Below are 24227 nucleotides of genomic sequence, written 5' to 3' on the forward strand. Positions count from 1 at the left end.
ATGATTGTCGCTTTTTTTAATCTGCGGTACATATACTGATGGAAAATTAGAAGTTTCAGTCTATGAATAGTAAACAGCTACTCTGAATAAATAAAATGATTGCTGGCTTTGCAGACTCGATTCACTTGAATGGATTTGAACTGGCCTTATTGCTCTCTCTGTCGCTGGCTGAGGGAGTTGTCACTGTCCTGATAATAAAACACACCCGTCGGTCTTATCTAAATGCCCTTTAGTGTGGAAATAAACGACCCCACAGCAGCCAACTGCCCATGGTCATAATGCACGATAGGTTAGGCTATTTTCAAATATATCATTCATTCTTGATGAATGTGGCTTGGTTGATTGACTTCATATTCCCATTCCAAACAAATGTGTGAATAAATTCATTAAAATGTTTCAAAAAGCATAGCACATCAAAAGAATGAATAATCACTACGTTTCGAAGAGTTTTTAAGTACAATATCCAAACAGATCTCTGGACCACAGAGACAGTAAGTCTATGACATTAATGAACAACATCAAACCTGCATCAAGCTAGTCTATCAAAAAAATGTCCATCTGTTTCTGCGACGGCGTGACAATGCTGACCTTCCAAACAGATCAAGTTCACTGTCATCTTGGAATCTATATTCCATATTGAAACAGTTAATGTGGAATGACACCAGTTCATTAATTATCCTGTTCTTTCATTTGTTGAACTCTAAAGATATAGAGATGAAGCTGTTTTCTGGAATGTAGCGTGCAAAAATATATGCAAGACAGCTCCACTGTCAGCTGGGACTAAGTGTACGGCCAGAGTAACTCAATATTTCATATTTTCTTCTATAGAATAAGTACTATATTTATCTGCACAGAAGAATGCATTTATTTCAGTGGAATACAGTGATCCCAAAAATATGAATACATGCTTAAAAATGAAGTGAGTCTTCCCAGGGTGCATATTAAGGCATAGAGAGCATTCCAGAATGTACTGCCAGAGGAGTGAAAAGGCATCTTTCACATTTTTTTGCTCTCAGGTGCATGGAGACCAGAATGACTGTTGGTAAATCCTTTAGGATGTCATAAACATCTCTGCTGTCAATCAAAAGTAGCATAACAACCAAAACTGACAGCTTAGCCACCACTAGGGGGACGTGCATTCTTATTCAAGCCATGCCAAGTACAATGTGGTCTGCCACAAGCTGGGAACCCCAGGAAAATGGAGTTTCCATCAGAATTATGGAGTTTCTCATCCCGGTTGTCGTTGGCACCTTGAAGAAATTTAACCGGAACTTGCTTCAGTAAGATATCCAGTTGAATACAAGCCGTCCCCAGGATACAAACGAGATCCGCTCCCTATGTCTGTGTTTTAGTCAAATTTGTAGGTGAGTCATATGGAACTGCACTCTACCTTGAGCAATGAACTGCTGAAGCCGCGTCAAGTTTTCATGAACCATTGGTCTAAGCAGAAATTTTTAATATAATAGACTTTAAGGCAGTTTATTTGTGAGTATGAGGTGCCCATAAGTCACCTGGGGACTGCCTACAAGCACAGAACTGAAAAATGAAATTGGATGAAAGCATTTGATGATGATGATGATGATGGTAGGGGTGGTGGTGCTGAAAACCTTGTGTCCAGTCCAGCATGTGTTTAGGATCAGAATCAAAAACAGTAGCACCAGCGACTTACAAGTCAAGCTCTTTGGACCAGAGGTTTGTCCAGACATCATTCTGAATCGTTTACAGTCTGGCAGCTGATCCCTGTTGTTAGGGGACGTCCTGGATGGTGGCCACAGATTTCCTTGCACAATCCATTTCTTGCTTTTTTCTCACCGTCTGCTTGCACTTGGGTGCCGCTTCAGGTGACCTCGAGTCACTGGCGAAAGCTGCCAGACACCCGATACTTCTGGCATTATCTATTTACATCATAGTTGTGGCCGCTGTTTAAACTTCAGCACTGCTATGCAAAGCAGACGCCACGGAGCTCCAGGTGTCACAGGCAATGTCCCCGCTTCTGCAGCAAGACTGGTCAGCTAGTAGTGGCGGCCAAAGCTTTTCTCATTGTCAGTGCCTCCCGACACACCGCTGATCCACATCAATTTCATAGTCCAATGGGCGACAGCAGAACGCTTTCCTGGAGCTGCCTGAAAGAACATGGAGAACCCAGGTTAAGTTGTTGCAATCTGTGTGTACTTAAGCTTTACATAAGGCATTCTTGTCCCCTTTAAAAAACACACCACATGATTATGCATCAGAGATCTGCCAGAGACCCGAGAGGGCGCTGTCATGAGCATTATTGTCAACCCAGTCTTCATCGATGACTGCCCTTTAAAGTGATTTCAAACATCTACCATTTACCTACTTTTACACCCTGAAATCTGATTTTTAGCAATGATGCCAATCCACATAAATTGATTCAACCATACAATTTATAACAATAGAAGCATTTTAAAGTGAACAAAGCCTGGTATGTAATGATGAGTATATCACTCTTTGAGAACATTGCTACATTGTCGCTCTTAACATTTAACACGACGGTAAACATAAATTAAACAGGCATCCATGCTGAAGTATGCACCTCGCCTCTCAGCATTCGAACACATCTCCGCTGCACAAGGTCTCGTGTCAGACCGGCACTGAGCTCACTTTGCACTGAAGAGTACTAATTTGTCATCAATATGCAGTTTCTCACCCACTACGTTTGCATAAGCAAGACGACGAGGTGGGATAACGCAGGAGTCAGTGAAATATGCAGAAATTTTGGATCAAAGGCAACTAATTCTTCAGAATGTGGTGGAGGTGATGGATTCTACAACTGAGGAATAATGGGAATAGGCAAAAATTGTGAGGGAAAAAAAACCATGAGAGGTCGAATAGCAATGGAATAAGAAAGGAGTGAGAGTGGGTCTCATTCCTGATGCATTCCGAGTCATACCTAGATACCGCAACACTACTTCAGAAATGTCCAGCTGTGTAAACAGGTTCAGTCGGTAGCTGGCCATGCTGCGAGTACCGTCCTAAGCTCAATGCTTCCCAAATGGGCTCCAGATGTGGCACCACAACCCTTATTGGAAAGTGACGCCTGGTAGCAAGTTACTTTGGGTACAAGCATCTGCTAATAAAATAAATAATGAAGGTCTTGGATGAGATCAGTTGGGAATATTGTAGAGCAATAAGCATATGGTCCACAAACAAAAGAGTACTTTAGGGATCTTTTAAACCTATGAGGTAGTATTTGTTTACCTGTAACAGAGTATCATTTAGTAAGGAGTACTGGAATGTCCCTCACAGTCAAATGGTTCTGGTTATAACCGAGTTGGAATCATTTCCAAAATTTGAACGCAATGCGCTGCTTTAAAGATGGTGACTGTTGCTGATTGTAGGAAATTTGTTAAAGATATTACAGATGGCAGATTATACTGAGTGAAATTACACATGTTTTGAGGAACTTGAAGACTGACATACAAGCAACTTTGATACGCTCAGCACTTCACCGTGTGACCTGCTGGTAACGTGCACCGCAGCTTCTGTAAAAAACAAACACAACACAAAAGTAAAACATCCTGGTGCTCAAACGAAGGCCAACGATGTGGTCCTGAGTGCTGGCTTTGTTTTTAAAGCCAGATGTGCTGGGGAATTGAAACAGATCTGAAATCTCCTATGTAGATCATAAATACCGTAATAATACGTAAGGAAAAGTGTTAGGGGAAATGAAAATTAGGTTCTGCTAACCACAATATTGCAAAACCTGGTACAGGGGGATAATTTTTGCATTCATGAAACTGATAATGAAAGATAGATTGGTTCTATTTATTTTCGCTTAATATTTATAAAGGAAGATAAATTGAAACTTAAACTGAGGGCAAAAATAAGAGATTTAAACTGAGCCTTTTAAAGACATAATTAATAAATCACTAATAGTTCGTGATTCCAATCACATAATTTCCAATCAGTTTTTAAAAGCTTACAGTATGTTGCTTGCATTGGGTCTTGGCAGTGATAGATGTGAAAACAGATATCAAGTTCTTATCCTTTCCTCAGAAAAAAACACACAAAAACACTGTACACACACATACATAATTTTATCCTGCCTATACACGCGGCACTAATAAATGAAGGCTTTGACGAATTCTTGTTTATCATAATGTCTGATAAGATTTCAATAATATTTTTCAACACCTACAGTATATTCATCACGTTATCAATGCATAATTTGTAATCTCAGATGTTTTTGATAAGAATATATAGATATATAGCCTAGGCTGATTACGGCTTGTATACTTTTTGAACGAGGTCTTGATTCGAAGAATTAGATCCTACCAAATAATATCTTACTGACACAATATGACAGAGAATACCCAAGAAGTCTTTCCTATAACAAATATCAGTGCCTCTCTTATATATTACGGCTTGGCTTGGCGTTCGGTTTTTCGCTACATGGTCAATGGCATTTAATTGGTTTCTTTGTACTTTACCTCCGCAGATGTAGTCGCATTGTAAAGCCTACTAAGATGTGAGGTGCGCTATTCTGTCATGTCAGACCTTTTTATTGCCCGTTTCCAGGCATCAGGCTGGCAAGTAAGGAGCAGTGACAGTCGGCACCGGTGCGACACAGCGGGGTGACAGCCGGTACATGCGGTGTGTCTTTAAGATTGATAAAGCGCTGCGGTGAGGTGCTGGTCTAGGAGGAGCTCTGTCCTGCCTCCCAGCCTGCATAGTGCGCGAAATGCAAGGCGCTTTAGATGCGCTGGGATTACAGTGTAACGGCGCTCGGCATCGATCCTCCGCAATTATCATCCGAAGGTCATATTGATGAAGCGCTTGTTAGGAAGTCGTCTCTGTAGATACTTAGCATCCAGCTCTGCTTTGCGTAATTCTTAGTTTTCCATTAAGTGGACTTGATTCTTTGGGACACGATCAGAAAAAAAATAGGCAAAAAAAAAAAAAACCGCCAGCTATTAAAATGATTTGAGACGATGGATTTCTGTTGCAAGAGAAACTCTTCGTGGTCTTTCTTCTAGCAAGATAGTTGACCTGCTTCAACTATTAAACTATATCAACATCGGACTGACTGGGGACTTTGACGTTTAAATTATACTAAGGTATGTCGTACAAATTGTGTTATGTTGCAGCTTTATTTCATTTGTAAATGTTTGAATTACTTTTTTTGTAGTATTTCTGTAGCACTGCAGATCATGGTGCTTCATGTAGATATGTCTCACTTCTTTTTTCCAGTATACTAGCTTAGAGCTGCCGTTTCCAGCTTGATTGTTGTGGCTTTTCACCCGAAGTCTTTTGATAGCTGGTACTTTTGGATGATTTACGTCCCCCCTGTTTTGATGACAACCTTCAGCCTCGTTCGGTTGTTCAAAATTAAAGATGCTTCTCTGGCCGGAGACCGAGCTGTGATCCGGGATGCGTGGCGACCGACCGCGCGCAGTTTCGTGGACGCGAAACCTTCGCAATTATAGGAGCTTTTTTACATTTAACTGTAAAAAGCGAGGCGGCTGGTTTTAATGTTGTCCTTGTAATAACCGAATCGTTTCCCACAGTTTTATAGACTCCAGAGTGAGTTTTCATTGTAAACCCACATTAACATGAAGGCAGAACCAGTGTCAGTGGTCTTCCAGCATTTTTCTTGACTGTAGCTATTTTCAGCGTAAACATGAAGCTGTTTATAGAATTGCTTATAGAAATGCCATCATTGCCCAGCTAAACGGGAGACGTTAAAAGCACGTTTTGTACTATACATTATCTTGATGATAGAAACGCAAAGATTTCCTTGAAATTGACAAATATCATAATTTCAGTTTTCCACACGTTACAAAGAAACAGCCATTCGCAAAAATACCCCCAGGAGCTGAATATATATTATACATATACATACATTACACACAAGAGACAGTCACACATATACAAACCTTGTGTATTATATATGACACGATAAACCGCATGTATAGTTCCATATTTGCAACTGTTATAATACAAATATGAATTCAGCTAAGACAAGAAATGCATTTTTCGTTCTTTTCGGTGCAGCTTTTTCCACTTAATTGTGGGAAGTAAAATTATGTGGTATTTCAGGTTATGCTAGCGCAAGCGGCACTGCAAAGCTACGGCCAGATAGCCAGCCAGATGTGGAAGAAGGGGCGTTTAGGAACCGGGGGCGGGGGGCACGTGTACCCTCAATATTTAATTTGGCTTCATTCGACCCTCCAAAAACAGAACCTTACATTTAAATTAAGTAGTGTCCACCCCCTCCCCCGGTATTAAACTCTTTCCTACACCATTGTGTGAAGGGTGATGGAGTGTGGTACATTTATATTACAGCCTAATTTTATATCGTTGATCTAATTTTGCATTATTGCACAAACGTTGCATATGATGAAGGATCTCTTTACCGTGGTTCGGTAACTTGAAACTTAATAAAAGGAGTATTTTAGAAAATATATTCTTGATTATTTTCAATAAACTTTTCGATTTTTTTTTTTTTACTATAAGGATTTACTTTATTATTTTAAAGGACGTGCATTCGTATGTTTACTTATTGACTTGGTGCAAGCGCACGTTGTAGCGCAGTCCTGAAGCAAGTAATACCACAGGTTCTGGGCAGTTGTAGTATCCTACTAAATATATCCCGACATATATCCCCTTTTGTATATGAGATATGGAATAATTCGTCAAGCACTGCCTGTCTGTACGGAGCCCACTTCAAATATGTGAAACAGATGGTAGACATCGTCACATTAGGAAGCGATACTGCAGCATGTTGAAGCATGTGTGTACGCTTTCTGATATTTACTTAATAAAAGTCCAACAGGGCAAACACAGTTATTTCTATGGAAAAAGGGTGTTCTTCTGCAGGCTGACGTCAGCGACGTCACCCCCTTTAGCACAGCCTTAATTAAACTAATGGCCGGTGCATAATTTATCATTACAGCCGTGCTGTCTAAGCTTACGACAAGCTTCTTGGCGATCGCAACTTCTCACTGCTGTAATGGTTGTGCGCATCAGTAAGCAGTGCTCGTTACCAGGATAACTGCTGATGCATTTGGGAAAGGAAAAAAAAAACTTTTGCTGTTTTTTTTTTTTAAGGAGACTAAATTTAAGCGCAGTCTGGAAATAACTCACCTGCAGAACCAAACCCAGAACGCCCATGAACTTTTACTACTAGAACTGCAATTGCGTTCTTTTTTTTGCTTTTACATTCCTTCTTCTTACATTGTTTTCGTTACATTTTTTGGTTTTGAACTACGAATCTTCAATTGATCACCATCAGATTATTAGGCATATTCATTCACAAACCAAATGCAAAAATACTTTAAAAAGGTACCGCGAAATAGCTTTTATTGGCTAAGCATTAAAATTAAATTCTTAAAACTGTAATCTTGTGAACATAAAAAAAAAAAAACACTGAAAGGGATCAGATATACTGCAGACCAAACAGTATAAGGGGATAATAGCACTAAATATATATTAGTGGGCTAGTTATATTATTTAATCTTTTTTTTTTTCAGAAATTCAAGTCCTAAGCACTTCAGCATCAAGATTTTTTCGTCTCGTTCAGAAATTTTTGGAAACGGCCACCCTAGTTGACAGTGAACTGAGATTTTAAGAAAGTGCAGTTTACATTAAACTTCGGGTATCAGTAGGTGGAGCTATAATTGTGTGGATCAGCTTGACTTGCTATGTCTGGGTGAAAAGTGTCATACTATGCAGGTTCGTGAAGCAATATTAGTATACCAGTGAAAGTCAATTATTTTAATTGTAATCCATGTTATATGAAAGCTCATATCAAGTTTTCATAATTAACTCCCTTCTAAAATTGATGTTCTTTACGTTTCTCTGTTCTGAATTTTCCGTTATGTTGCCATGAGTTCTGAGCTGAATGTGTAGGTTGTTTTGCACGTTCCTGAGGTTAATAGTACATGGCTTATTAAATGCGAAGAAGTTAATTTAGGAAATTGTTGCTGCGGGTGACAAGATGACGTCTTAATACCGTGTTCAGTTAAATTGTTTGTAGCCCTTATTAGAATGCTTAGACAGCGCGTGCAAGAGTGACACGAATACTGTGAGATATTTTCTAGGAAAGAATGACGGTTTCACTTGAAAACCTTAAAGCTTTCATAAAACGGCAGCTCGGTGCAACTAGACATTAATTTATTTCGCTTTGGCACAATTTTTCTAAGCCTGAGAGAATCGTCGAATTGAATGTTTTCTCGCACGTCCAACTTTCATCCTTCATTTTGTTCAGTTAAATTTCTGTTTTGATATTTTCTTTGTTAAGTCTAAGAATGTTTCTAGAATAATTTTGCATGTTTACATGTACGTGTCCAGAGTTTCCGTGTCTGCTTATTTATATGTGGGAAGAGATGGTCTAATGAACCAGCTGCAGAAGGAAGAAAATATTATCCCGAAGGAAAATATGAAGAGCCGTTTTGATTAATACGGCTGCATTTCAGGAAGTTGGAATAATATTCAAGCAGCCTTCATGGTCTATGAGAAGGCCGTCTCCACTGACATCCTGTATCTGACTGTCAAGTTTGCCATGTGAATGAAATTCTAAACAGTGAATTTGTTCCAGCGGCTGTCTCGATGTCCACAGAGCCGTGATATGTTGCTCTTGTCTCACTCTTGTGATATTTTTCTGAATGTCAACAGATACCCTGCAATGCCAGTACCTGCATTCCTGTCACCAAGCACAGAGAACTCAACTGCATCTTTAAAATATTGTTTTCTTGAGTTTCCAAACCCTACAGATAAACTTTATCCAGTTTGGTAGCACTTTGCATTAACTGCACATTCCTAATGCAATCATGGAACCTTCATATGCAGCATGTGAGTATAGGCCTGCCTTAGCACCCTAACATACATTAACAGCTTTAATATACATTAATAACAGGGGCGTTGTTAGGCTTATTTTAGGGGGGCTCTAGCCACCCTAAAATGTTTTTAAGCCCCTGTTACGTGCCACCCCCCCCCCCCCACCCCCAAATAAATGTACAGTATTTAGTTTAAATAATGTGCCCTATTTCCATCAGACTCCCCCAATAAAGGTTTCACTCCCCTTTCATATATCACTAGTGACTCCCCTGATTAATAACAAATATTTTACGATTATAATATTTATTTAAAAAATATAATGTATGTTATTTTGTTATTAATGTATATTAAAGCTGTTAAGGTATGTTAGGATGTGAAGGTACAGCTGCTTACATGCTGCTTATGAATGTTCTATGAATGCATTATGAATGTGCACTGAAGGTTCTATGAATGCATAATAAAGCCATAATGAAGGTGCAGTTAATGTAAAGCGTTACCATAAATTATTATTATTATTATTGTGTGTGTGTGTGTGTGTGTATAGATTATGTTCCCCACAATTTAATAAAAACCTGTCATTTTGACGTTTTGGGGACCATTTTTCAGTTTGTGACTGCAATCAGAAAACTAAAAATGCCGAAAGTCGCATATTTTGTTTGGTTACTTATATATGGTTAAGGATAGGGCTGGGTAGGGGTTAAGGTCGTTATATTGAGATTAAAGTTTTCCCCATAGAAATGAATGGAGAGTCCCCACAAAGATATAATTACAAACCTGTGTGTGTGTGTGTGTGTGTGGGCGTGAAATATGGCTGTGAACACACATTTCATGTAGTTTACAGTACATGTAGTTTTCTGCTACCAGTATGAGATGGTGAGGACTGAATATGCCGATGATGGAAAAGCCTCCAACTAACCTCAGCGCTCCAGATTTTCTCCATCGTCCGTGAGGCCAAACGTAACAGATTTAACGCGCATGTCTTCGTAAAAACTGAGGGCCATTTAAACAGAAAAAGGCTTCTGTTTATATGAGTTTATACACCGTGCGCTCCGTAAACGCCCATCTCCAATGTCCTGTTTTATTGCGATCCTGAGGTCCATGAAAAGTTGTTACCTTAAATCAGCCTTAGAACGAGCACTTTCCGTCCTGGCAATGGTCAGCCTGCGCTGCTGCATTTAAGGCCCCCGAATCTTGGGATGCTGTTTGAGGACCCAGCAGGGTACTGTAAAGGACCGATTTAATGGTTTATGTAATACGGCAGGCAGATATCAATCTCTCTGTTTTTTATAATTGCTGTCACATTAAACTGCGCAGCAAGAACAGCTATTGATTGACAAAGACCCATGATATGGCACAGTGAAAGGAGCCACATTTGTGCCCAGTTGATTTTATATGCGGTCGGAGTCCGCTTTCGGGGCGCATATCATTCCTGTTTTTAATGCCGCCGTTCTCCCGTTCGCCTGACGGCTGCTCGTTCTGGTTTGCGAAGCCCCTGCTTCCAGTGTCAGTTCCCCCTCCAGCAAATGCCTTTTCAGCATGACGCTTGTTTTATGTGGTTATCGTTTTTTTTTTTTAACTCAAGTTATTTACTTGCTAATTCTGGGATTTCTATAATGCATAAGACAAAAGAGAAATTCTTTGTTTAGACGGAGCTAAATTAAGACTAGAAATGTCTGCGCGCGCAGATAAAGCTGCCGGCTGTCTGCTCTTCGCCGCGAGATTTATAGCATCGGTGATATATGAGGGATATCAGAATGTGCATCTTCTGTAGAGGAGACGAGAGCTGCTTGGAAGAGCTCTTTCCCCCCCGTGGTAATTGAAAGCATACATAAAAGGAATGCAAATGGACTTCAAGACAATGAGAGGGCCAATTGTTATCCAAGGCAGAATTATTATTTACAGATGGATTGATATTTTTTATACAGAAATACATTTATTTCAGCTCTGAATATGATTGGAAACTGATAAGGAATGATTTTCATTTGGTAAGCTGTGAAGGTCTACGATACGATATTATATTAATATTAAAGCGTAATTCTGCAGTATGACGGCCCTTCATTTTATGCCCTTAATGTCCTACTGTTGCCCTCAATCCACTTTGCGATATTTGTTGGACAACATGCTGCGCAGATAATGCCTGGAAAGGTCATGGCTGTACATTACCTACGTCTTGGCATTTTAGTTTACCATATAAAAGCGTAAATAAAAGTGATGATCATTTAACCCGTTAAATTAGATGATGGTGGCGGCCTTGATATGATCCAATCAGACGGCTTTAGCTGGGCGGTGTGAGACGATAGGGGGCGCCCTCCTATGGAAAAAAATAAGAAACAAAATTGATCTCTGTAGTACATGCTATACAAATTGCGTACCTGTTCGTACTGTTATATGTGTAAAAATGGCACTTTATGTGGAATAAAGTGAGGGATTAATGCTTCTGTCTATTCAATTTGAAACTGAAATACTGAGAAGGTCACCTGCCCTTTTTAACAAGAGCATAGCAAGATTATCTGCCTTTCCTAATTACAGTCAGGACAACTTAATGAGAGGTTTCTTAATCGTGCTTTCTCAGGGTTAAATCATGGTGATAATGGTGTTCATTTAGACTGTATAACATGACGTTGTATGAATAAGGCCTACAATACATTATATAAGTGAGCATAACAGTGTGTAACAAAAAGGACTGCAAAAGATTATGCAACAGACCATATACTTGTGTGTAAATAAAGACTATAAAAGACTATGTAACAGACCATGCCCATGTGTAAATAAAGAGTGCATAAGACCATATAAAACAGCATGACTGTGTGAAAATATAGACTCTGAAGCCTGTATAATCAAGAACAGCTGTGTGCAAATAAGGACTGAAAAGGCTATACAACTGTCATGACTCAACAGGCATGACTCAGACTGCAAAGAAAAAAAAAACAACTTAATCCATGTCAACAGGCTGGCATTCAGTCATAGTCCAGCACATGTACAGCCTAATTAGAGAATTTTACATAGTTTTCTTCATTTCACAAAAACCCAGGGTGTGTATTGACTATTTCCTCTTTGGTTACACATAATAATGTAATAGAAGGAGGTGAAACAGTTTGCTGCAAAACTTCCTCTATTTGAAAGCTGTAGGGATGATTTACTTTGATCCCTGCCTAAGAAATTAGGACCATTCGACCTCTGTTTCATTATTCAAAAAACTTCATATGAATGATTTAACCTAATCAATGGCCCTGCACAATTTTCAAAAATATATTTGCTAACTTTACATGTGTGCATTTGTTCCTCATTTGTCAGTTTTTAAATTATTTTTATAATAAACAAATACAGTGGTACCTCGGTTCTCGAACTCACTAGAACTGGAATTTCTTGAAAGTCGAACAAACCAGTTTGACCTAGAACTCGATCTGAATATCAGAAGTCAAACCGTGAACGCTGACCTAATATTAATTGTACGCGCCAGTCATACTACAATGCAATTCTTACTTGAATGCCTTCTTCACAGACTGGACGATTAACCAAATAAAGCAGCGCAACATTACAGTAACTAACAATAAATAAACCACTAACTTACAGTACGTGTACTATTAGAGCATTTATGTAATTTATTTAAACTTTATTTTACCAGGTAAATTAACTGAAAACCAGTTCTCACTGCTTTACGTGATATTAGGGAGAAATAGCAGATTAGGCATCGGAACTGCCTGGGATACAAACGTCATGCGTGTAACTAAACTCTTCAGCCAATAAGGGCAAAGGTGTGTCCTCACGGAGGCGGTTCCAGTTTGTGCAGCCGGGTGAGAGGTCGCAATGCATCTAACCGTAATGCACTGCGTCAGGATCAGAATGCGTTGCTTTAAGCCAGCGCTGTAAGCAAGTCGAACGCACCCAATGACCGGACTGGGGAAACAAACTGAAACGCGGACTTAATACAAAGGACTAATGACAACAACCAGAAACAGTTGATCACATGGGGATCCAACACAAGGTTAACGAGGGGGCGTGGCACACGGAAGGAGCGGATGATCGGGGCAGGACAGGGGTAATGTTGGGATAAGATCTTCATCGTTTTGGAAGCCATTAAGGAAAAAATGCTCTTCTTTTTTTATCCTGTTCATTTTCTGTTTCAATGCTAAAAAAACATATTTATGTGTAATTTTGGGGGGCCGGGAACCAATTAATTGGTTTTCCATTATTTCTTATGGGAAACAAATCGATCAGAACTCGAACTTTTTGGGTTTCGATCCGGAGTCCGTAACGGATTAAGTTCGAGAACCGAGGTACCGCTGTATAGGTACCTTTGATATATGATTAATCAAAGTGTGCCATAGCAGTTTACTTCCTAGAAAAGCATTAGGAGTTGCTCATTAATAGGTTTGGTAGCCGTAGGGCAATTTGAACCTGATTGAACTTCCGCCTAAATGGTTGCTAGAAGCCTGCCGTGGTAACCAAGCTCTCAGGTTTGGTTCCTGCAGTGAACACATGGTATTCCTGTCCTAAATGTTTTTAGCGCTCTGGCAGCTACACATTAAAATTTGGCCATTAACAGAGATTGGCTGTCCAGTGAGGCAAATTTATACCCCCATTCGGTGTTTCCATGATGTGATGACAGCAGGAGAGACATAAAAATCTAGAAGAAACAAATATTAACAGATCAATTAATATCTAAACAAATAATATCTAAGTAAAAAGTTTTACAATGGGAAAAAACAATTACATTTTCTTTCCCCTTTGTTCAATATCACTTTACAAACTTTTAATGTCATCTTAAATCATTGACTATTTAGTCCACATCTGCTAGATAAAAGTGCCCTTTCTTTCATGGTGCTGTACACAAAAGGGTAATTTTTCCTTTCTTCAAAGCAAACAGAGGAAATTTGGGCTGTATTGTTTGTTGGGTGGCCATGCCAGATACGGTGATCTGTTAAGTCACATGGTCCAAATGAGGTGGTGAACAAAATGGCTTTAACTGTTAATCTGCTAGTTTACATGCAGGATAGAAGTTCCCTCCATCTCAAAACGTTAACGTTGCAGCCACTGTTCTTAGTAGCATACATTTGACACATCTCAATACTTCAGTTTACTGCCTGCGTGTGAGTGAATTGTATCTATGACGCTGCCCCAAAAATACTGTGTATTGGTTATTTCAGAAATCTGTTTTTTTTTTTTATTAAAAAAGTTTTTTTTTTATTAAAACAGTACAAAGAAACCAATCAAAATTTCAGTTTCCAGAAAGCCAAACATTTCTGCAACATCATTGAAGGCAATCCTGTTCCTAACAAATTTAGAACATGAAAGCTTTTATTGTATGCCAACTTTAACCCGAAGACAAAATAAGCCTTATTTAGCCGGCATGTGCTTTTGTGTGGGACAGCATATAACCTGGAAATTCACCAACTGAACATCTGGAGTCCCTCTGGTAGAACCTTTGGTGAAAGAAGGCGAAGGGAGCGGAGTGAGGGATCCCGTGACCTCAGATACAATTGCATCATTTACGAAGATGAGCTGGTCTTGGGACATCACACTTGCCCTTGGCGTTAATTCCAACCACAGCAAGGAATTTGCCGTCTGATTCAGCCTATCCAGGTGCCGAGGCTTCACACATAGCTGCCGATTAATTATTCTGAGCAACGGGGGAAGACATTCAAGAAGTCAGCATTCCAAGAAATTAAGAATTTAGATTCTCAGTGTTAATGGATGTGTTGGGATGCCACGCATGGCACAGGGAAAATATTTTCATACATTAGGGTAATTAATGTCGGGCCATCACTGGTACACAGATCTTGTGTTTCACACATAATTCCATGACACTGCAGCTGTAAGATGCCAAACCATCTGTCCTCAGCCAGCTCTTACAGCAACAACGTGAAATGTTCTTCACACACACACACACACACACACACATCTGTCCTTATGGGGCCCGCTCATTCACTTCTATGGGAAAAATGCTAACGCTAACTATGACAACCTTAACCCCCACCCAGCCCTAACCATAACCATAAGTAACCAAGCAAAATACAAGAGTTTTTACATTTTAAGGGAAAAAAACGGGTATTCATCAGATTGTGGGGACATGGTGTCCCCATAAGGTAAGGTATACCCGCTCACACAAACACACATATACACACACACACACACAGAATTTTAAAATAAAAAGCACATCCAAGTAAAAAAAAAATGCTAAAAGTTGCAACAAAAACAAAGGGAGTGGTTCGGCTTTGGAACAAAAAAATGTTGGATGTTTGTACTTTTCTGCTAGAAAGAGATCTTCAAGGCCAGCTATTGGTCCGTTTCAGTAGAATTCAGTCAGTCTTGAAATGCACTTCAGATTTCTCTGGCTTTTATATAAAATAAAAAGACCTTACACTTTTCTGGAGTCATGCACCACCTCCTAACTTTGGAGTGGTTCCGATACATATGTGCATGTTTTTTTTAATTCAGTTTTTCAAATTTGCTCCAAAACATGTTACATAGTGCGCATGCTATTTCGTAATGCAATTAACGGGGGCTGACCGAACGTGTTGCAAGCGCACTATGCATTAACAGAAAAGCCTCACAATTTGGCCACTGTCAGACTGGCCTAAAACCCTGTTTTGGAGCACCAGCAAAGCGGATTTGCAGCCGTAGTGAACTAATTGACTTGGGGAAACATCAGCAGAACAGAAAATTGATAACATTCAGTTCCAGTGGAACCCTGCCAGGGTCGGCTTCTTTATTCCTGTCATGTTCTTATGGTGATACTGGGAGACCAGTTTCAAATATCACATTTGACATGCGGGTCTTTACTGCTCATTACTATGTGAAATAATCTTACAGCGACTTTTAATGGCTCTACAGACTTTTAAAAAAAGGATATACAAGGATATAGAAATCAGAAGGGTTTATTTGATTATAAATATAAAATTAAATTTCCTCCTTGGAAATCTGCAGACCAGTGTATGAATAGTCAGTTTCATGCACCGTAAGACCTTAGTGAGACCTGAATCCCTGAATGAACGTACATCCCCATGTCTTTTAACCATCATGTTAACTGCTAGCCTTGCATCGCATTGCTCAGGATTATTTAGAATGAGTAAGGGATTCCTGAAATGTACTCATTTTTATCTGTCTTAAATGGTCATCTATCTGGTTCAGTGTCCCTTTTGACTTTTATCTACTTTCATTTATTGTCATATATTGCGGCCAGCTTGCCCTCACCTACAGAGAGCAACTTAGGGGAGGCATAAAGAGAATTTCCCCATGGGGATCAATAAAGTATCAATTATATACATTTGCGTGTGTGCGATTATCATCATCATCATCATCATCATCATTTATTTATTTATTGCTTTGTCACTCCATCACAACCCAGTCCAGAATTCATACACAGGAAGCAGGTTTAAACGTTTGGGACCACAGGTCCCAAAACGGGCTTCATTGTTTTGATTCCTTGAATATTTCTACAGAAGTAGACCTACAAAGAGGGAGAAATTTAAAAAAGAAAAGAAAAGAAGAATCTTGATCCTTCCATCCATCCATCCTACAATCGCTTCTCCAGCAGAGGATCTGGCGCCTGTTGCTGGTAGCAGAAGAGAGAATGCAGGGGACCCCCTGGTGAGGACTGCGGTCCATTTCAGGGAGTAATTCAATAGTAGTGTAATATCTTGAAGCTGAGAATATGGGGTATATTTGTCAACAAAATTGGGTAGAGTTCCTCAGCGTTATATTTTTCTCCTGAGATTGATCTCTGGTGTTTTTAAAGTCAGACTTTGTTTTTATGATTTATTCAGCATTTCTGCACTGCACAGAGGGTCACACCCCTCCCAGATATCGATGACAGGCACTCCGCCCTGACTCCTGACCGGAAGAACATGGCCTCAGTGATTCAGCATGCTAGCAGTGTGGCTGCAAGTGTCTGACGTGGAAGAATCCCAAATGTGTCAGTCGAAAAACAACACCCTAAACAGTGTGATATTTCTAAAAGCTAAGGGATCAGTTTCCGTGGAACAACATGAAGTGTTTGCGCAACATAAAAATCAATTTGTCACCAAACAGTTCAAAGAACAACTATTACTACATTACATTTATAATACTATTTCTATTACACAATTTTCATTTAGGTTTTAACATCTGAAATGACCTATATACAGTAGTTCAACATTTAATAGCACCTGCACACATACTGTATAGTATTACTATAAAAAGTGCTCAGATTTTACCTTGATGCTATCTTGGGTGAAGGGTACTTATTTTAAATAAATGGAGAATTAAAATAACACAATGATGGGATTCTGTTCCAGCTCCTTTCTCCCCTGACCTGTTAAGAATTGTTAATTTTATGACCAGCTATGGCATTTGTGGAAAGGTGCATCTCTTAGGTCCTCCACTAATATTTCCACTTGAGAGGATTCAAAGTCAATCCTGGTGCTTAGAAGACAACTATTTTTTTTAATCTCTCTTTAGAACCAAATGGTGTGCATAGTTTGTCGCTTTGAAAGATCCAGGCCTTCTGTTCTCTTAAAGAAACACACACACACACACATAGAGGATTTGGCAGAGTCAGGCTGGCAAAAGACGCGTAAACAGTTTAACACGAAGCACAGCTTGAAAATGATATCCGACACTTACAGTATGGTGAAAGCTGCAGGACTGCTTTCCTGAGGGCAGGAATCGTGATTTTCCCATTCAAGCATCATACAGTAATACTCAACACTGACTCTTATATTTCAGTTTCTGTAGGAGACGTCTTGTAGTGCAGTTCAAAGCAACATCTCTGAGTATGGCGGGTACTCCTCTCGTTAATGAAGCCCCAGAGTGCTTGTGTTAAATCTGTCCTTGGGGCTTATCTGTGTGACGCGGCACCATATGCAGTATGAGCCGTTTCGAGTGCACCCCCCATACTGCCTCTGCTCTTAGAGCTGAATTGCGAACTTCATTTCCTTAAATTGTCGCAAAGAACTGTGCATTTCCATGAAAGTCATTTCTTCAGAAAAGCACAAATATCCCAGAAATGGACGGTTTTCACTGCGGTTTAGAGTCCAGTTACTCTAGCTATATACCTGTTGAGGGGTTTCATTTACACTCAAAATATCACCAAGTTTTTGACACATGGTTTGTCACACTAACATGAAATACCCAGATTTTGATGGCTATTCATAAAATTGATGGTAAATTTCAAGTGTTGCATTGTATTGTATAAAGACAATTTAACTTAGTTCTCTCCTATAATAAAATATGCAGTAGAAAGGCGTTAGCTTATCGAAATGCTTCTTATTTTTTGAATGCCTATAATACTGTGTCTGATGAAAGGACCTAACAACATTAGCCGAACCATATTTGTTATGTGCCATCTATTTATTAAACTGGAAAGATTTTACAAACACTTCAAATGGCAGTCAATTAAACTAAAATCAAATTCATAAACGTACGTGAATAATGAACTCCAAAAGAAATGGAAACTGGATTTAAGCAATTGATGAAATGTTTTTGTCCATTCGAAGGACGTTGATGGATATGATGAAGAACGCCTAACTGCAGTAAACATCAAAGAGCATTATTACACTTTGGATTAGGTACCTGACTGTCCATATGAGTGGTTACAGCCTTCAAATGTCAATATGCAGTAAATCACATCTGCATAAACACAGAGACGTAAGTCAAGAGCCATTTTTCGACTTTTTTTTTTTATGAGGAAATGCATGAGCGTGCTTTGATAATGCGATGGGCAGCACAGCGATGAATGCAGGCGACTTTCAAAAGGTTCACCGTTAATTTGCTTTTCGCTTTTTTTTTTTTTTTTTTGTTACCGCTGTGCCTGTCCGTCGCCCTGGCGACAGCTGTGACACACGTAGGATGCCTTCATGCGTGTCTCCCCACTGAGATGGATCACTTGAAAATCCGACTTGCCACAATGCAAAAATCCATTTGGGCCAGAGTTGTAAGCCTACGAAACTTGCAAAGAATGGGAATGAGGAAGGAAAGGTGCAGGATTCCCAAGGGGAATTTTGGGGAAAATACATAAGAGCATTGAGTTTATACAAAGTGGCATTCTTCCTGATTAATTAACTGCCACAACTGAAGCATTTATGTCCTAAATATGGATTCAGTGTTGAGCCACGCAACAGTGTGACATCCAAGACGCAGCAAATTCTTTCTGTTTTGCATATTTTTCTTGGATCTTGGTTCCTTTTATAATGATTAGGGGCATTTCTAGGCTCCCTTTTTATATACTGAAAATGCTTCTGTTCTTAATTCTCATGAGCTTCCTGTACCTAAAAATACTGGCCAATAAAACTTCACAAGGTTTACATAATGTGAATGCGTTCCGCAAACAGAGCTCCAGAGGTGAACTCTAAACAAAGCACAGAGACAGGCTTATAAACCACTTATAACCAGGTATAGGTTATGATAACATAGAGTGAAATGTGCAAAATACAGCGGTAACATTCTGGCGTAAGAAGACACAGGTGTACTTTGAGAGCAAGACATGGGGCGATTTTATACAGTAGTTATATGCAATTAAATTTGTGTGTTATTCATTGTGCTGTCAATCTGCAGAGCATGTTATATGGACAAAAGAGTTTGAACAATAAATTCTGATGTTTGATGCAGATTCGTGTTTTGAATTAAATAAAGAACAATACATTTAACAAAAATATGTGACAGAACATCAAGCTGGATTATTAATGAACAGCTATATTGCAGTGATCCCACTGTACTAATGTCACCGAGCACCGAGTTTTTTTCGTGCTGGCAGACAGGCAGCTAATGTGCTAATCCTAGGATTACGGTACATAAACCTACCACATCTCAAAACAATAAGAAACTAAAGCGCAGTGTTTCAATCGTGCAAAACCAGCTATGGAGATGCACAAAGGCAGCTTTCCAAGCTGTAGAACGCTCTGAGACGGTATCTGTGCCACCCACAGGCATATTGATGGTACATAGCATAATGTAGGATGGCATCAATCAGATTTTACTGTCATGTTTAATTATGTTGCTTTACAAATGGGGCAAACGAGAGAGAGAGAGAGAGAGAGAGAGAGAGAGAGAATTCTTGTATGTAGCCACATTGTTATTGTGTGCAAATGCGTGAAATACAGCATTTAAAAAATGGTCTGATATAACATTTATGAAGTGTCTCGAAATAATTAGCCCTATTGTCTAGTACAACATTGAGCCTGCTTTTGGTATGGTGTGGTTTAGATACCCAAACCTTGGTCTTTCAGTGCCATGGCAATCTGCTGTACAAGTGAGGGCTGAACACATTAGAAATACATAGATCTGGGAAGTCACTGCCAGACTAACCAGTATCATCAGCAGAGGTGGATAGTTCTGGGCTAGAAAGTAACAATTCAGATTTCGTTCCAGCCAACCAGTTTAGCGCTGTGACAGTGGTTCTTTAACTGATTGGTTGAAACACTATCTTGGTCTAGATTTTTACTTCCTGGACCTAAACTTCTCACCTCTGATCACCAGTTAAATTCTCCAGAACTAGCAAATAAAACATCTGAAATCCGGTTCTACAACCTTTCAGCACAGCTTGAAAATGATATCCACCATTATTCAAATGCAAATTAGTTTTCACTTGCAGCAAGGCCGGCTTTCCTTGATTGGCTGCTGATGTAAGCATGTTTCCCAGGACAGGATGCCCAGCGGTTGCAGTTCGCTTATGGGGTCTGGCCTACAGCGGCTCACATTGTGACAGCTTGCGTACCAGCTGTCCACCACACTGCTGGGCCTGGTGCCGAGTCCTCACTGCTCTAAGGACAGCTTCCCCTTTGTCTTTGAAGTGCCCCATCTCGCACCTGTCCTTGGCGACATTCAGGATTGTGTTCTGGAACCGACCTTAACTTCCTGGGTTATTCTGCTCCTTGACTTGGATGTGAGAGAAGAATGAATGTGGAATCGCAATATTTCCTAAGCCGTTTGAAGGCCAGTGCTCGTATTCTTTCTCAAGAGCCAAAAAGGCTAAGAAGGTCAAATCACATCGAAAGTAAATATGTCGAGCTAAGTAAAGGCATATGTCACCATTGTTGTGGCAAGGTTGAATGACCAAAGAGGATTATTTCACTTGAACATTATAAACAATATTCATTCCAGAACCTAAAGAATAACCTTTTTTTTCTTCTGATTCATTTCCAGCACTGAAACCATCAATAAGCTGCACACTCTATATAGAGATTAGTGTGGCTAGCAGATGTTTGGGTGCCAATTTGATCAGTTTTGGTTTGATTTTGTGATTTAATGTAATTTTCCTTTTTATATTCGCAGATAAACTTGGGATTTACCAAAATGAAATTAAAAAGTACCCACTGGCTTTTGATACCATTCATACTGGTAAGTCTAACCATTACATAACATGTACCACTTACTGGATAACATAGTTCTTAAATGAAATATGAACTATGTGCCTTTCACTCTTATAATAAAGAGACACCTGGCCAAGGCATATTTAACAGCTTTTAATACCATGAAATTTAGGGGTGATAATTAGTATTTAATAACTGTTTTCTTGGTAGCAGTTCTTTGAAGGTTTCTGTAAAATGGAGATAGTGTTACTCTGTATCAGGTCTCTGTTTGAAGTAAGGTCTAGCCTTTTTTTGATTATCTGAAAGCCTGGAGAAATTAAGATTAATTTGATGTGGTTCACTAATCTGTTAGCCAGTAATTAGTTCACATTGGTAATTAAAAGCATCAGTGACCTAAAAAGGACGATCTTTGAGCCATTCAGTCTAATGCTCTGAAATGCCAGTCTTTATCAGTGGCTGGTGGGCAAGGGCGTGAAATCCAGCTTCAGGCTTTAATCTCTGTCTTTCTAAGTATAAAATTCCTCTGCCAGGTCTGGTGGACAGCAAGTAAATACCATCTCTTTGATAAAGTATTAATTAAGCAGCCATTTTGTTACTGCAGAGTGATTATGTGGGAATTTGCTCACATGATATTTCACGACACATTATATTGTCTCCAGCTCTGATTTAAAACCTTCGAAAAAGTCTGATTTTCAGGCTCTTCGCCATGAAAATTATTACAATGATAACTGGCATGTTGATGAAATTGTGATATAATGTAAGCACATGTTTTTGGTAAGTTCTCACTTAAACTCTGGACCTTGCTTTCTTTCTGAATGAGAAGTCGCAGAGTGCTCTTAATCAAGGATACTGGAAATGGAGGAAAGACATTTTTTTTCAAGCCAGTGCAACTGAAATGCGTGGTGGCCTAGTGGTCGTATGTATGACGTCATTTACTTCAGTGTTTGGAGTGACATCATATGTACGGCTGCTAAACTGCTACATGGGACGTCCGTGTGCTGAAATGTTCCCCTCAGCTGAAATTTGATAAAAAAAAAAAATCTCTTGCGTTGAAGTATAAGTTGTCAGGTAAGAATAATGCAGTATTTAGGATCTAAAAAAAGATGCCTAAAAAACTGCTGAGGTCTGCCTAACTGTAAGATTAAAATAGTAAAATGACATTGGGCTGTTTTTGGTACGCGGAGAATCATCGACGGCTGTTTTCTCAGTATCTGTGTGTTATTATAATTAAAGCTTAATAACAAAGAAAACGGTGTTTTCAGTCGACAATTACCCGTGCAATTGATAAGGACATTATTAACACCCGCAAAGCCATTTTTTAAACTTATGAAACATCAATTTACAATCTTATTCAGTACTGAAAGGAAGTACAATCTTTGAATTTGATGAGAACAGACCCTTAATGGAATTTCCCAACAAGCATGAAAATACAAATTGATTTCCCAATGAAATGATCAAACCGGCAGTCAAACGGTACAAAGTGTAGGCTTACAATCAAGGGCATCATAACATCCACGCGTTAGTTTAGTGTCGTTGTGTTTAACCTGTGAATGCTCACCCCAGGACCGTGCCGTTTGCGTTCCTTATACAGATTACAGCCAGTGACGCGACGGAAACAAATGAAAAGCCCACGCGGGACACGACTCCGAAACCGACGCCGATCCACACAAACGGCAAAGTGCAAGAAATAAGTGACGCTCAATATAAATGTTTGCAGCAGAACAGCGACACACCAGTCAACAGGACAGGTACAATAACGATTCCATTATGCACTTACTGGGACAAGGTGAGCTTTCTTGGTACAAGATATTGAGGCTAGAATTTGACCAGTAGACTGGGGGATGAAGTCACCTCATCTAGAATGAATGGCTTTTATTTCATTTGATTACTGTATGAGCCTGACGGTATATCTGGCAATTGATTCAAAAGTGACTACAGAAATGCATACAGCTCCTACAAACAGAAGTGCATGTCACCCAATGACCGCGGAAGTACAGGTAATTGTCATGAAGAGTTCTGTCGCAAGTTATCCTTGGAATAATCATAATAATAAAAAATTAATTAGTAACATTGATCGCCATATATTATCTTACAAAACATGTATCTATTCCCGCAGATCATTCAGCAACCGAAACCATTCATATGTTAACGTGTTGATTACCTGCGTTTAAAGGGACGTTCTGCAATCAAACATGGGACGGGTGGTTTTGCTGGAAGGACACGCCGGCAGGAACGTACGCGCATCAGGACTGCCCGACTGTGCGAGGTGAGAGGAGGACGGGGTCAGACACGCCCGCAGAGAGCCAAGCGCTTTGGGACCATTCTGTATTTCACATCAAATAAAATAACAGACCACTCGATCAGTTGCGAAATGGTTTACTGAAATCATGCTGGAGGCACCAATAAACGTTCTTTTTGTTTGTTTCCTGAACGCTACATTGAGAATTGGAAACCATCTTCATTTAAAAATACTGTTTATCGCTTGATTATCGGAGCCTGAAGAACTGCGTTTCTAGTAAAATGACCTCGATGTTAAACTGCCCTTTTTATATTATTATTATTATTATTATTATTATTATTATTATTATTATTATTATGTCCTCTGATGGGTTTTAAACATTGCCCGCAGACTATCGTTTACTGTCATATAGATATATAGGTGTTAAAGGCATGCGTTTTCAAACTGTCGCTGCACTAAATAGATGACGCACTATTTACATTAAAAGACATATAGTATTATGAAAAATAAATAAATATATATATATATATATATACACACACACACACACACACACACACACACACAGTGGTACCTCAGAACTCGAATTTAACTTCGAATTGTGTCCTGCCCCGATCGTCCGCTCCTTCCGCGTGCCACGCCCCCTCGTTAACCCCGTGTGAAATCCCCGATCAGCTGTTTCTGGCTGTTGTCATTAGTCCTCTGTATTTAGTCCGCGTTTCAGTTTGTTTCCCCAGTTCGGTCATTGTATTGTCCGTCTGCGTTTTGCCTGCCTTACCTGTAATTAAACCCCGTATTCCCCGGTACCCTGATGTCTGCGCCTTTGTCTCCGTTCCATCCCTGCTCAGCAGGACAATATTATTACAATTAAATGTATTAATGGTTTATTATTAATATTA

At 39.5% G+C, this 24227-nt stretch overlaps 1 protein-coding gene across 3 annotated transcripts in view; it reads left to right on the plus strand.

The window, feature by feature from the left end:
* Positions 1-4694: 4694 nt before the first annotated feature.
* The window catches only part of calcr (calcitonin receptor), a 42330-nt gene continuing 22797 nt past the window's right edge, over positions 4695-24227 (plus strand). For 2 of the 3 annotated variants that reach the window (XM_023811763.2, XM_023811766.2), the window contains exons 1-4: positions 4695-5081; positions 21052-21117; positions 22681-22837; positions 23263-23355. In XM_023811763.2, the coding sequence (XP_023667531.1) occupies positions 21073-21117; positions 22681-22837; positions 23263-23355 (295 nt within the window). In that variant the 5' untranslated portion in view covers positions 4695-5081; positions 21052-21072. Of the gene's footprint in view, positions 5082-21051; positions 21118-22680; positions 22838-23018; positions 23087-23262; positions 23356-24227 lie in introns of those variants that run through there. The other variant, XM_023811767.2, reaches the window with a different exon arrangement.

The sequence above is a fragment of the Paramormyrops kingsleyae genome, chromosome 23 (genome assembly GCF_048594095.1).
Source record: "Paramormyrops kingsleyae isolate MSU_618 chromosome 23, PKINGS_0.4, whole genome shotgun sequence".
NCBI classification, from domain to species: domain Eukaryota; kingdom Metazoa; phylum Chordata; class Actinopteri; order Osteoglossiformes; family Mormyridae; genus Paramormyrops; species Paramormyrops kingsleyae.